The following is a 13,728-nucleotide window of genomic DNA, read 5'->3' as shown; positions in this document are numbered from 1 at the left end:
GAATACTATGCTGTGAAAGTCCACATCCCACACCATTAATGATATTCTCATATATTTGGAGATGGGTACTTAGCATAACTGCCATCTGAGAGGCTTCACCCAGCAACTGAAGAAAACAGACGTAGAAACCCACAGACAGACATTGGGCGCAGCCTAGGGAATCCTATGGAAGAAGATTGAAGGAGCCAGAGAGGCCAAGGACACTATATAAAATCCTACAGATTCAATTACCCTGATCCAAAAGGGACTCACAGACTGAATCACCAACCAGAAAGCCTGCATGGGATGGACCTAGGCCCTCTCCTGAGGAGAAAGGGAGGACAAGAGGATGAGGTGAGGACATGGAGAGAGGGGCAGACTGGGACAAGTGGAGGGAAAGCTTTGATTGCAATGTAAAATAAATAAATTACTGTTTTAAAATTTATACCATTTTTTATTTTTATATTACTTTAATTTTCTTTATAGATTTTACTCTTTTTCCCTACATGTCCTTTGCACATACGTTATGGCTTCAAGTTTATGTGATTCTCAAGTGTGCTAACAAGTGGGTCTCTGTGTCTATATCAGTTTCTTGTGCCTTTTCTTGAGTTTTCTCTTCTGCTCATTTGTTTTATCCTATTTCAACATGCCAGTTTTTGTTATTTGATTTTATTACCATTGCTTAAAAGCCTGTTTGTTTGCTAATGAAAGACAGAAAGGGAGTGGATCCAGATAAAAGGGGAAGTAAGAAGGGACTAGAAGGAGTAGTGAAAGTGGAGGCTGTAATCAAAATATATAATGTAGGAAAAAGTTATTTTCAACAAAAATGCAAATATCAATTCATCCCTATACAATGAGTGTAGAAAAATATCTTTTCAAATGAAGTAGTATTAAAACCTGAAGAAAAAATGATTATTTTGAATATAGATATATGCTTCCTAAAATTGAGGCCACAAATGCTACCATAGGTCAAGAACTTGTAAAGTATGGTACAATGACATTTTCATTTTTAACATAATAATTTTTAAAATTTAAAGTGACAAATTATTATTTTATATATTTTATATTTTTTAATTTTTAGCGATTCCTTGTGAGTTTTACATCACAGAGCCAGTGCTGCTCATATCTGCCCTTCAACTTTGCTACCTACCCTCCCCAAATATAAAACACACACACAAACAAAACACCAAAGCATAGAAAATATCTCATCGACCCTTTCATCAAAGCAAATACCATATATCTAAACACACCGGAAAAGCAAGATTTGGATTTAAAATCACATCTCATGATGATGATAGAGGACTTTAAGAAGGACATAAATAACTCCCTTAAAGAAATACAGGACAACACAGGTAAATAAGTAGAAGCCCTAAGCGAAAACATAAAAATCCCTTAAAGAATTAGATGAAAACACAACCAAACAGGTGAAAGAATTGAACAAAACCATCCAGGATCTCAAAATAGAAATAGAAACAATAAAGAAACCACAAAGGGAGACAACTTGGGAGATATAAAACATAGGAAAGAGATCAGGAGTCATAGACAGAGGCATCAACAACAGAATAAAAGAGACAGAAGAGAGAATGACAGGGGCAGAAGATACCATAGAAAACATTGACACAACCATCAAAGAAAATGTCAAACAGAAAAAGCTTCTAACCCAAAACATCCAGGAAATCCATCTTGGAGAACCACTAAAAAGTCCCAGACACCAGGGATGCAAAAGGGTCCCACGATCCAATGGTGATGACATTAGTCGAAATACCCAATAGTGGGGAGACAGAACCTTGAGAGACCTCCTCCAGTAGATAGACATGTCCCCCAGTGGAGTGATGGGGCTACCCACCCATCTCAAAGTTTATAACCCAGAAATGTCCCTGTCTAAAGGTAATTCAGGGACAATATTGGAGCAGAGACTGAAGCAAAGGCTATCCAGGAACTGCCCTACTATGCTACCCATTACATATGCAGACACCAAACCCCAACATTGTTGCTGATGTCAAGATATTCTTGCAGGCAGGAGCTGGGTATGTCTGTTCTCTGAGAGGCTTTTCCAGCACTGGACTAAGACAGATGCAGATACTTACAGCCAACCATTGGACCGAGCCCAGGAAACTGAATGGCAGAGTTAAGGGAAGGGCTGAAGGAGCCGAAGGGGATTGCAACCCCATAAGAAGAACAACAGTATCAACTAACTTGACCCCTCAGAATTCCCAGGGACTAAACCACCAACCAAGACTTTATTTGGGCAGATCCATGGCTCCAGCTGATTATGTAGTAGAGAATGGCCTTATCTGGCATCATTGGTCCTGTGTGTGCCTCAGAGAAGGAGGATGCTAGAAGGGTTAGGCAGAAGTGGGTGGGTGGGAGAACACCCTCTTAGAGGCAAAGGGGAGGGGAAATGATGTGGGAGGTTCAATGAGGAGAGACCAGGAATGGGGATAATATTTGAAATGTAAACAAATAAAATGATTAATAAAAACTATTGTTGAAAAGATAAAAATTACTTTTGAAATAAAAAAAAAGTTTGGTAGGCATGGTGGACACCTTTTATCCCAGTGGTCATAATGCAGAAGCAAGTGGATCTCTGTGAGCTAAAGACCAACATATTGTATATTGTGAAAGCCTGCAAGCTACAGAGAGCTACATAATGAAATTGTGCCTTCACAAACAAATGAGCATGTCCTATAAAAAAGTCAGTTATAATTAGGTGTGTTTTAGAAGTACATTGATTAAAGAGGTCATCTCTAAACTCCAAATTCCAGAACTAAAAACTGAAGCCCTATTGTTTATTATATATTCTTTCTGTGAGATTCCATTGATGCTTTTTTTCAGTTAGAATACAAAAAATGGGTTTCGTTGTGACTAGCAGCATTTGCTCTAACTTAAGTATAATAGTGTCTTTTGGGCTTCTGCTCTAGAAAGTGGGAGTAATTATGGTACGTACATTATGGAATTAAAAAAATAATAATAGTAATAATAATAAGTGTGAAAATCCATATAAAACTCCTATGTCTTAAACTGAGTAAACGATTGTTATTTCTTTTATATCTCTCTGATTATTCAAATATACATTTGTGACATTGCCGACAGAAGCTGTGTCTCAAAATGAAATGAGTAAAAAAATGATATATATTTACTCCACAGTTTGTCTTCTGGTCATTGTTTATGCTTCCATGATTTTTATTCTTAGCCTTGCGTCAGTCCACCACCAACACTGCACATGCAATGCCTGGCATTTGAGGCCCTCTTATTCTAAACCTCTATTACTTTATTATTTACTCCTTTCTAAATTCCTAAACAACTATAATGTTGACTGCTAGTTACTTTTTCCATCATTGGGACAGGAGGACATTGACAAAACTGATGTTCTTAAATAGTGGATAGGAAAATATATTTGGATGATTTGGATGCTTTTCCAGCATTTTCTACTTTATAGAGAAGAGTAAACAACATTTCAAACAAGTAAAATACATTTCTCCTAAAGAAAAGTAAATAACATATCTAATCATGCAGAATCTACATTTAAATATATGTAATTGTTATGAGTTGCAGTACTCTTTACAGTTTTTTAAACTATCAGAAGTAGTCAGTGTTATAAAATTCTATATGATTTATAAGTAGATTTTAACATTTATATTTTTTACATAGAGTTTAGGATGTTGTAGGGCAGTTACACTTAGAATTGACATTTTGAAGACCCAGTTTAAGGCTGTATGGTTAGCAGTCCCCTTTTTCTGACCTCATATCTCTGTGATAAACATAATCATAGCTGTCATAGTACTATCCATTGTAATGCCTTAAAATAATTTTGCTAGTTTCTCTTTGCTTAAATATGGTACGTTAAATAGAAGAACTACTAACTGTAACCATCTTCTTTTGCATTTCAGGATCCTCATATAAAATAATCTCATTATTTCAACCATCAACTTCCTCTTTGGATTATGTAAGGCTTCTCAGCCTTTAAAATCCCAAACCAAACATTGTTTGCTTAGACATTGTCATTTTTCTCTATGATAACATTAGAAATTCACAACTGCAAAAAGTCCAAATATTCTTTTTAAATGAGGGCCAAAATGGAAGGTATGTACTCTATTTTTTGTTTCATTTTCTTGGATATTTTCTTTATTTACATTTCAAATGGTATCCCTTTTCCAAGTTTCCCCTCCAAACACTCCCATTACATTCCCCACCCCCTGCCTCCGTGAGGGTGTTCCACTCCCTCCTACCTACTCCTTCCCACCTGCTCCCTCCCTCCTCCCTGCCCTGGCATTCCCCTACACTGGGGCATCCAGCCTTCAGAGGACCAAGGGCCTCTCCTCCCATTGATGCCTGACAAGGCTCATTCTCTGCTAAATATGCAGCTGGAGCCATGGGTCTGTCCATGCGTACTCTTTGGTCCGTGGTTTTGCCCCTGGAAGCTCTGGGGAGTCTGGTTGGTTGATATTGTTGTTCTTCCTATGGGCTTGCAAACCCCTTCAGCTCTTTCAATCTTTTCTCTAATGCCTCCATTGGGGTCCCCATGCTCAGTCCAATGGTTAGCTGCTCTGTATTTGTCAGGTTCTGGCAGAGCCTCTCAGGAGACAGCTATTTCAGGCTCCTGTCAGCATATACTTCTTGGCATTCTCAACAGTGTCTGGGTTTGGTGACTATATGGGATGCATCTCCAGGTGGGGCAGTCTCTGGATGGCCTTTCCTTCAGTCTCTGTTCCATATTTTTTCTCCATATTTCCTCCTGTGATTATTTTGTTCCCCCATCTGAGAACAGGGTCCCCATTGGAGGAGTTAGAGAAAGAATTGAAGGGACTGAAGGGGCTTCCAACCTCATAAGAACAACAGTACCAACCAACTAGAGCTCTTGGGGACTGAATCACTACCCAAATATTACACATGGTCAGTCCCATGGCTCCAGCTACATATGTAGCAGAGCATGGCCTTGTTGGACACCAATGGAAGGGGAAGCTCTTGGTCCTGCCAAGGCTGGACACCCCAGTGTAAGGCGAATGTCGGGGAGCAGAAAGGGGGGTGAATGGGGAGGGGAGCACCCTTATAGAAGAAGGGTAGGGGGATGGTATAGGGGGTTCATGTCCAAGAAACCAGGAAAGGGTAAATAAATATCCAATTAAAATGTCCAATAAATATATCTGATAAAAATATCCAGGTAAATGTAAATAATATCCAATTAAAAAAGGACTGAAGCATTCACACCAAGTGAATTTTTTAAAAAAACCTTCTCTTTAGAGTGATATGCTCTGTACAATTATTGTGATAATGTTACCAGTAATTCCAAACACATTAACAACTCTCTTAAAGCAGTGCTTACAGATTCAAGTTAATAAATCACACATAGCTCCAATTAAAAAAGCTTTATTACATTATAATTACAGAACTATCTCATGGTCAAAGAAACCAACAAATGTTCTTTTTAATTCCTCCTTTTGTGGTCCCTTCCTCTTCCTTAGTCTTCACAAATGCATGCCTACCACTTCCTTTTCTTGCCTGCACCCCAAATGTCTACGCTCTGTTAATTTCAGACATAAAATGCCAGTTAATTGTCAACCTGAAAAGCTAAGGGGTCTGTTGTATTTGTATGATCTATATGAACACTTAAAATATTATCTGTAACTTTAAGAAAAAAATAAGTTCACATATTTCTCTCATATTTATTCACAATGTGATAATATTTCTCTGGTTCTAGTGCAATTGTGTGAGTTCTGATATCAGAAAACCCTTGAGATTTTATTTAGTTACATATACTATAAGTATTTTTAATGGAGAATTTTTAAGTGGAAACCTACATTTTCTAAAATGTGGCTCAGTTTCATAGCTTTCTATTTTATGAGATTTGCATGGCTTATATTAAGCCATAAAATTGACTTTGAAATAATGAACTACTAAGTTTCTTCTCATCAAGACTATACAGATGATTACACTAATAGGACAATATATTTATCATAGAATACGCTAACCAGTATCATGCTAATCCTCAACATATGGATTTATTGATGAGCCCAAGAACATTGTGTTAAAATTATCCATACCTACTATGCTTATCTTCAGTTTGCATCTTCAGCATTAAACTCAAACTTGGTATTGACTTAATTAATATAAAAATATAAGCAGAGGCAATAATATAAACATATGCCATGTATACTTAACTGTTAATCCTGAGGCATGTTGTTTAACCTCTCGGCTGTTACATTTATTCATTTGTATTTGTAATTTCCACATTTATTGTCACTTGTATTGAAAAAGTAAGATGAGATGTTCTTTGTAAAAATACATAGCAAACTCCCAACCTAGAAAATAATAAACATCTATAAACATCCAATGAGTGCATTTTCATGCGCTGCATTCAGTAGCAAGAATGCAGTGCTAAAATTCATTCACACATTTTTGTAACCTTTGTGTCACTTTGTCCCTGTTTAATGTTTTAGAAAGACCTGAAATCTTTTATTCATTCAGAAATAAAATTATTCCATGGTGGACATTTACTTTTTTGTAAAGATTAATATATATCTGGCAACTCAGTACTATTCTATTTACAGAAGACAAATGTAAATACATGCATTCAATTTATATTTGGATGGAAACATCTGTTAAAAACTTGATCTTGATCTGAGACTTGTAACTAATAGAATGTCATAAATTGTAAGTTGGAAGCACATGGATCTTATTTTTATTTTTACTCCCACATTTTTTTCACATTATGCTTCCTTCATCTGTGGAGACCACAACTATCACACAAGAAAGCTTTTTCTTCTATTTCCAAGGTTCAGTTAAAGAAATAATTTGCCTGGCAATTCCTGCCTTTGGACGAGGCCACAGAACATTAGGTAAAGAGAATCCTAACTGAAGAATTATCTGGTTTTAGCTAACCATGGATGAACCACTTTCCCTGCTCATGAGACGAGAACGAGTAACAGAGCTCCCATGGCGAGATAGTTGGTCACGAAACTCTGAAGCCATGAAATAATACAGAATCGGGTCCAAAAGACAACAGAGACTTGCAAGGCACAGTGAAAAAGGATGGAAATACATGGCACTTTTCACAATGGGACAACTGGTAATGATGTTTTCCTTTACCATGGTGTAAAAAATGAAGTTAATGTGATAAGGAGTGAAGCAGATGACGAAGACTGCAGCACACATGAAAACCATCCGCAATGCTTTTTTCCTCTCACTAATCCCTTGAAAAGCAATCGGTGGGTGTTTCAAGGATACAGTTGTTTTCCAGGTACAACATGCGATTGTGAGCACTGGAATCACAAATCCAGCAAGTTCAGCAATTGTAATCATGGTGACCAGAACCAATGGATCCATCTGTTTGTACCCAAGATCAGCAAAGCATGAGTCTGTGTTATTAGCTAAGCCAGCACTTCTCATGATGGGAAATGGCAAACAGGCAGTCCCCACAATGATCCAGACAGCAGCACTGATGCCTACGTCGTACCTCCGCTTCCAGTTTCTGGCTCTGAATGGCTTGAGAAGAAAGAGGCACCTCTGAAGGCTAATGCAGGTCAAGAAAAAAATGCTGGCATACATGTTGAGATATTTCAGATAGAAGCACAGCAGGCAAAGGGCCCTCTGGAATGGCCAGTGACGATTGATATAATAGTAAATCCGAAGAGGTAAGGACAGGATATGAGCAAGGTCTGCCACTGAGAGGTTGATCATGAAAATGATGGCTTTATTCTTCTTGCTGATGAAGCGAAACAGAACCCACAGGGCTGCACTGTTAGCCAGGAGACCCGGGATGAATATGAAAATGTAGGTGGTTGCATACAGAGAGTTCTGAAATGTCACATTAATGGCATTGCAATTACTCTCAACAGTGCTGGTGCTATTGCTGCCCATCTTGAATATCTCAGTATGTTCATCAAGAAAAACTGTGGAATTATGGTTCCTGCCAAAAACAAAAACAAAACAAAAAAACACAAAGTTAAAAAATACAATGGTTAATACTTTAGTGAATATCTAGGGCTCTCTTTTACACTGAGATATAGAATATAGCATTTAGAGATAACACACAGATCAACAAGAAGAGGCGCACAGAAGATGTATTTCTGACCCAACTTTGCACAGTAAATAAGTTAATAAATGACTGAAATATGTCCTGGCATATTTCTTGTATTCTTCTTTTCACAGCAAAAACATTGTGGCATTTAAATATATTCCTCAAACTTGCTTGTCCAGCATTAGAAAATGCCTTGAGTTTGCATTGCCATGGATCTGGCTGACTTGGGGAATGTGGGAATATGACCTTTTCACTATTTTATCATAATACCTCACTACTCAAGTCATTTTGTTCTATCTCCCTGGGCTTCTGTCCCATTCTTGGCTTACATGAAATACTTCAATAATGTACAATTTCACACACTGAACTATAAACACTTTCTTCTTGTAATTTTGGAAGTATACTGCTCAGGTCTCCCTGTCTGAAGAACCCCACACCATTATACGTTAGTCTGTATACATATAAATATAAAATTTAAATGAAATTTTCCTATCCAGCCTGACAATTTTCCCCCCAAGAAGCAAATACTATCTAGCAAAACCCCAATGCCAGGCATGAGAAGCCTCTTTTGAGTTTTTGCTTAGGGATATTCAAGAGACTCCCAAACATTATAGGCTATTGTTTTTTCCCTTGCCTAACAAAGGTGGAAGGTAAGTCCATATTGCTGAAGACACCATGCACCTTGGACACAGGACCCAGAGAACATGAGCTGTATCTGAAAGCCTCCTCCTTGAAAACTAGCATTCATGGTACCAGAAGAAACCATGCAAGCTTCAAAAGGAAGAGAGCAACTGATAGATATGATACCTATGAATCACATAAACAACCAAAATGATGTAATAATCCCAAGGGTATGATCAATACTGGCATGCAGACCTTGGTATTAATTTGGACATAAGACCCACCCAGAGGGAAATCATGCATGGTACTGGAAACCAGTCAACTAACCCAGGATAGTGAAGCCATAGATTCTGGAGGAGAAACTACAGCTGACCTTTTGCTAAGCCAATATCATCCCTAACAACATTTTAAATACTTGCCCTGCCTACAGATAAGTGTATTCCTCACCCCTCATCAAGGAAAGCTCTTTTTGCAATAAAGAGACCATTAAAGAAAACACAACCAGCAAAAATGCAGAGTTGTGAACCCCCACTTCAGTCCAACTCTTTCATCTAAGGCTCGAGGATCACTGATTTAAAGGGAGTAGAAAGATTGTCAGAGCCATAGGAACAGGAAGTTTGCTGTGAGGTTGTTTTTCTTAGAAACATCAAAGAGTTTATACCCATGAAGTCTTATCAACATGACTACCTAAACATGAGCAGAACAGGGACAACACGTATAGATATGCAAATGTGGAAGGGGAAAATTCATGAGGCCATAACCCTACATAAACCTAGACCCCCTCACCCATCCCCACCCGAAAAAAAAAAACTTACAGGCAATAATGAGTGGGAGAAATACGTTTTCTTTAGGGAAAACAGACTAATTGGTTATCCAATACCAGTGGTTAATACTGAAAACATACACATACAATTGTCATTATATGGGTTGAGCAAGTTATATTTATATATTTAGGAGCACACAACAACAACAACAATAATAACATCAAAAAGACCATGAATTTTTAGAGACAGTAAGGTGGATACATTAAAGGACTTGGAAGAAGAAAAGGGAAAATTGAAAATTATATATTTATATTATAATCTCAAAAAATGTTTAGCATTTTTTAAAGAATCCTATACTGGTGCAATGTCAGCAATCACAATGAACATTGCCCTAATACCAGTAAAACAGGGCATCCAAACTACTTGAGAACAACTTAAAATTTAATTTTGAATGAATGTTAAAGTAATCATTATAAGAACAAAACTTTTAGACATTTTATATCATATGATGATTTATTGTTTTGTATTATAGTTGTGTATTATATTGAGATAAACATGAACTGCGCTCTCTTCAGCAGCACATATACTAAAATTGGAACGACACAGAGATTAGCATGACCCCTGTGCATGGCTGACACATATTCGTTCATATTTTTCGTGCATATTCGTTCCATGTTTTTTCTCTGATCCTGGTCCATCAGCCCTGGTTCTGGTACCTCTACTCAATCGTGGACTCTACAACCCGCCCCCAACTCGCCAACCACAACCAATAGCAGCCTCCTTTCCCTCGCTCACCTAAACTGGTAGAGCAAACTCAACACACTTCCACTGGGAAGAACTTTCCGTTCAGGTAAACTGATACCTAAATTTCCAAAAATGCACCTCAACAGCGCCCGGTACTGTGGGGGTGGGAGGGAATTCTTTGTGCATATTTGTATAAAAATCACTGACTTTCCTTTTGAGGTTTTTATTTTTTTTAAGAAAAGAAAAGGCAATTCAGTAGATTTAGAGCTTTGAACTTTCTTTTGTTTTGAAGGTTCACTCTCCTCAGTTTTATCTGAGAAAAAGAATGTAGAAAGACGTTGGGAGATTTTAAATACAAGAAAATTTTTCAAAAGGTGAAGTGTCATTGTATTTTAAAAGTCTGTTTATATATGAATGAATATATATCATATTCTAAATGTTATTCCATCATGTTATACACAATTTTATAAATAAATGTTTTAAATGCTCAAAAAAAAAGAAAAGAAAAGAAAAGAAACTAATCTTTATGGCTTCTCAAGTTCTATACAGAGTTGTAGAAGACAATGGGAAGTAGCAACAGACTTATCTTATTTTAAACACCTTATAAACTCTCAGATTAGGAAAGCCCTTTGAAAATCACCTATTGAGCCTATACATAATACAGGGAAAAGAAGCTAGGACTAAAGAGAGATTGGTAAATTAAAGAGCTGAGGATTCAAGTGGGAGGCGTTTCAATCGCTAATATTCTTCTCTATCTTCATTTTCCTCGTCACAACAATTTACACAAGCATCCCTTTAATGAGATTTAAGGGATAATTATTTTATTCAAAACTTCAAGGGGAAGAAAAAATAAGGATGGAAGGAAGGAGGGAAGGAAGGAAGGAGGGAAGGAAAGAAGGAAGGAAGGAAGGAGGGAAGGAAGGAAGGAAGGAAGGAAGGAAGGAGGGAAGGAAGAAGGAAGAAAGGAAGGAAGGAAGGAAGGAAGGAGGAAGGAAGGAAGGAAGGGAGGGAGGAAGAAGGAAGAGAGGAAGGAAGGAAGGAGGAAGGAAGGAAGGAAGGAAGGAGGGAAGGAAGGAGGAAGGAGGAAGGAAGGAAGGAAACAAGTGTGCCGTGAAGTTGTTTCTGATCCTAAGTGGTGTCTTACGTTTTCCCTGTTGAGTGTATTTACTGCAGTGTTGTAGATTTACGTTCTCTTTCTTTGTGGATGAATGGCATCTGATACCATTTGCATTCCCACTGCAATACACAGAGCTGGAAAAAACATAACAGAACCCCAGTAACAATTTCACAGACATAAAAGAACCCAAGTACTTTCACTTTCCCACTCTTGTCTCACAGATGTAAATCTACTTGACCTATCATTGGTGATATGTCATAAAGAGTAATGTAGTCATTCTGTGTATTTATGGAGGACTTCAAATAGAGAGGAACTCAAAGGTAGAAGTGAAGGAATGATATTTTAACCAGGAAGATTATAGACCAGAATCAGAAAAAGAAGCATTCATATGTTTTATCATTTAATTGGAAGTTTGATTACAACTTCAGAGGGTTGGTACATGCTCATCCTAGTGGGAAGTAACAGACATGGAGTGGAAGCAGTGTCTGAGAGCCTTATATCCTGATCTATAGGCAGCAGGCAGAGAGGGAGAGAGACAGAGACAGAGAGACAGAGAGACCGAGAGACAGAGAGACAGAGAGACAGACACAGATACTGGGCCTGGCATGAGCTTTTGAAATCTCAGTGCTCAATCCCAGTGACATACCACCTCCAACAAGGTCATGTCTACTTCAACATACCTCCTCATCCTTCTCAAAACCTTCCAGTCTCGGTGACTAAAGAGGTGTCATTCAAACCACCAATGAGGTAAAAACAAACAAAGCATCCCCTTTGGTAGGGTTGTTCCAAGGTATTTTGTCATAAGGTATTTTGTAACTTGCCTCACTGCAACTCGATGTGACTTTAAAATATAGCTAGCTTAACCACCATTTTCACAGCTTCAATAGAACCCCTGGTTGGTTTATATATCAAATCCTATGTCCTCAGCTTGTGCTCCTCTGGAAATGTTAGGAGGTAAGGCCTAACTTAATGAGGTGGGTCACTGGGGATGAACTCTGTCTGTTTTCCATCCACCCTGGTAAAAGCTCTCTGCCATGGTGAACTGAGTAAAAATTAATCCTTACCAACACTCATGTTGATTTAGATGCTGATCATTACTTCTGTTGTTACTTGTTACCTATGCAGAGGCTCCCAGAGAGCAAAGGGTGCTACAGGCACACTACAATTTCAAGAACTAAGAACACCTTGAGCCCAATCGAGTCCCACTTCCACTTTTTCTCTTCACAAACAGGACTGTTTGCTGGGTTTTTTTTCTTTACTGGTGCAGACAGTTTCATTTGCTAACAGAGCATGTGATAATAACACATCTGAGTTAAACAGCAGAGCTCAGTTTAGTCAAAACAGAAAGCACAAGACCTATTTGCACCTTTTTTTTTATTATGGGGTTGTGTGCCTCTGAATCTGTCACATATACAACTCAGAAATTCACAATTAGTCACAAATTTAGATTCTCATGACCTGGTTACCAAAACTCTTCTCCAAACAGAAGAGGAAATAGTAAGAGGTTTCACTCATCTCCTGGGTAAAAATTAAGTGTAAAATCCCCATACTGGGGAGAGATGGGGAATTTATTCTTGGTTCAACAGAAATATAATGCCTTGGAACAGGAACACCTCACTTGCTCTAAAGAATTTGTGTCATCCTGAAATTTAAAATATAAAAGCCATCTAAAAAATCTACTAGGCAAAAATATCCAGCATATTCCCTCATTTTCTGTTTGGGTACTGTTCTCTGTCACTGCTCTTTCTCTAGCTTTGTCTGTGCTACTCTAGCCCAGCCTTCTGTCTAGACTTTTCCCATGCTCTGTTTCTGTGTAGCTTCCCTTTACTTCCATTACCAACAGTGCTCTCCTTTAACCTAGATATATTTTTGGTTCCTGTCTCACGAAGAGATGTGAAATTCATGATTCATTCCTGAGTGTGTGCTTCCCTTTTCTGCATCCCTCTATTTAGAATACCCTCATTCCATGTCTTTATACATCGAGCTACATTAAGTCTTGGTTTGGAGGTCAGAGAAGCTTCACCATTTGAACTTTCAAATGAATCCTCTTTGTCATTACATGTTCTTTACGCTTAATCTCCATAGCATCAGCATTTGAAATGTACAGGCCCACTTAATCTTTTGTCCAACCCAATGTTTATCTTGTTATTAACTTCATCAGTGCCATAAAAGAGTGCTTTATCAAACACCATGTGGCTATTAAGCCTTCAAAGAAATGTTGTGTGTAAGTGGTTCAAAGCTCTAATCTCAAGGCATTTTGCAAAAATAAAAATCCTGAGGTTATGAGGTTATCAACGAGTACACTTTAGTTACCTGCTGCTTCCCTAAAAAAAAAATCTGTCTTCTCATTTGGATTATTAGACTCCCCAGAATGTACTCTTTAATGCTTAGGAAAGTCAGGCCTGTTGAGGCTTAAAAATATAGTCCTTGGAATAAGATTCTCATGGCTTTTTATACTCTAAAAAATGTTCATTGCACATTATAAA

General features: G+C 37.8%; 1 protein-coding gene and 1 pseudogene across 52 annotated transcripts in view; one reads left to right on the top strand and one right to left on the bottom strand.

Moving 5' to 3' along the window:
* Positions 1 to 5,191: 5,191 nt before the first annotated feature.
* Positions 5,192 to 13,728, bottom strand: part of P2ry10 (P2Y receptor family member 10) — a 96,120-nt gene continuing 87,583 nt past the window's right edge. For 39 of the 52 annotated variants that reach the window (XM_087599870.1, XM_087599867.1, XM_087599884.1 and 36 more), the window contains one exon: positions 5,331 to 7,885. In XM_087599870.1, coding sequence (XP_087455996.1) covers positions 6,850 to 7,836 — 987 coding nt within the window. In that variant the 5' untranslated portion in view covers positions 7,837 to 7,885 and the 3' untranslated portion in view covers positions 5,331 to 6,849. Of the gene's footprint in view, positions 7,886 to 11,269; positions 11,377 to 13,728 lie in introns of all 52 variants that reach the window. The other 13 variants (XM_087599913.1, XM_087599868.1, XM_087599911.1 and 10 more) reach the window with 3 other exon arrangements.
* On the top strand, positions 9,944 to 10,037 carry LOC120099416 (U6 spliceosomal RNA; annotated as a pseudogene).

Source organism: Rattus norvegicus, chromosome X (genome assembly GCF_021556685.1).
Source record: "Rattus norvegicus strain SHRSP/BbbUtx chromosome X, alternate assembly SHRSP_T2T, whole genome shotgun sequence".
Taxonomy (NCBI): Eukaryota; Metazoa; Chordata; class Mammalia; order Rodentia; family Muridae; genus Rattus; species Rattus norvegicus.
This window is presented reverse-complemented; position numbering and strand designations above follow the sequence as displayed.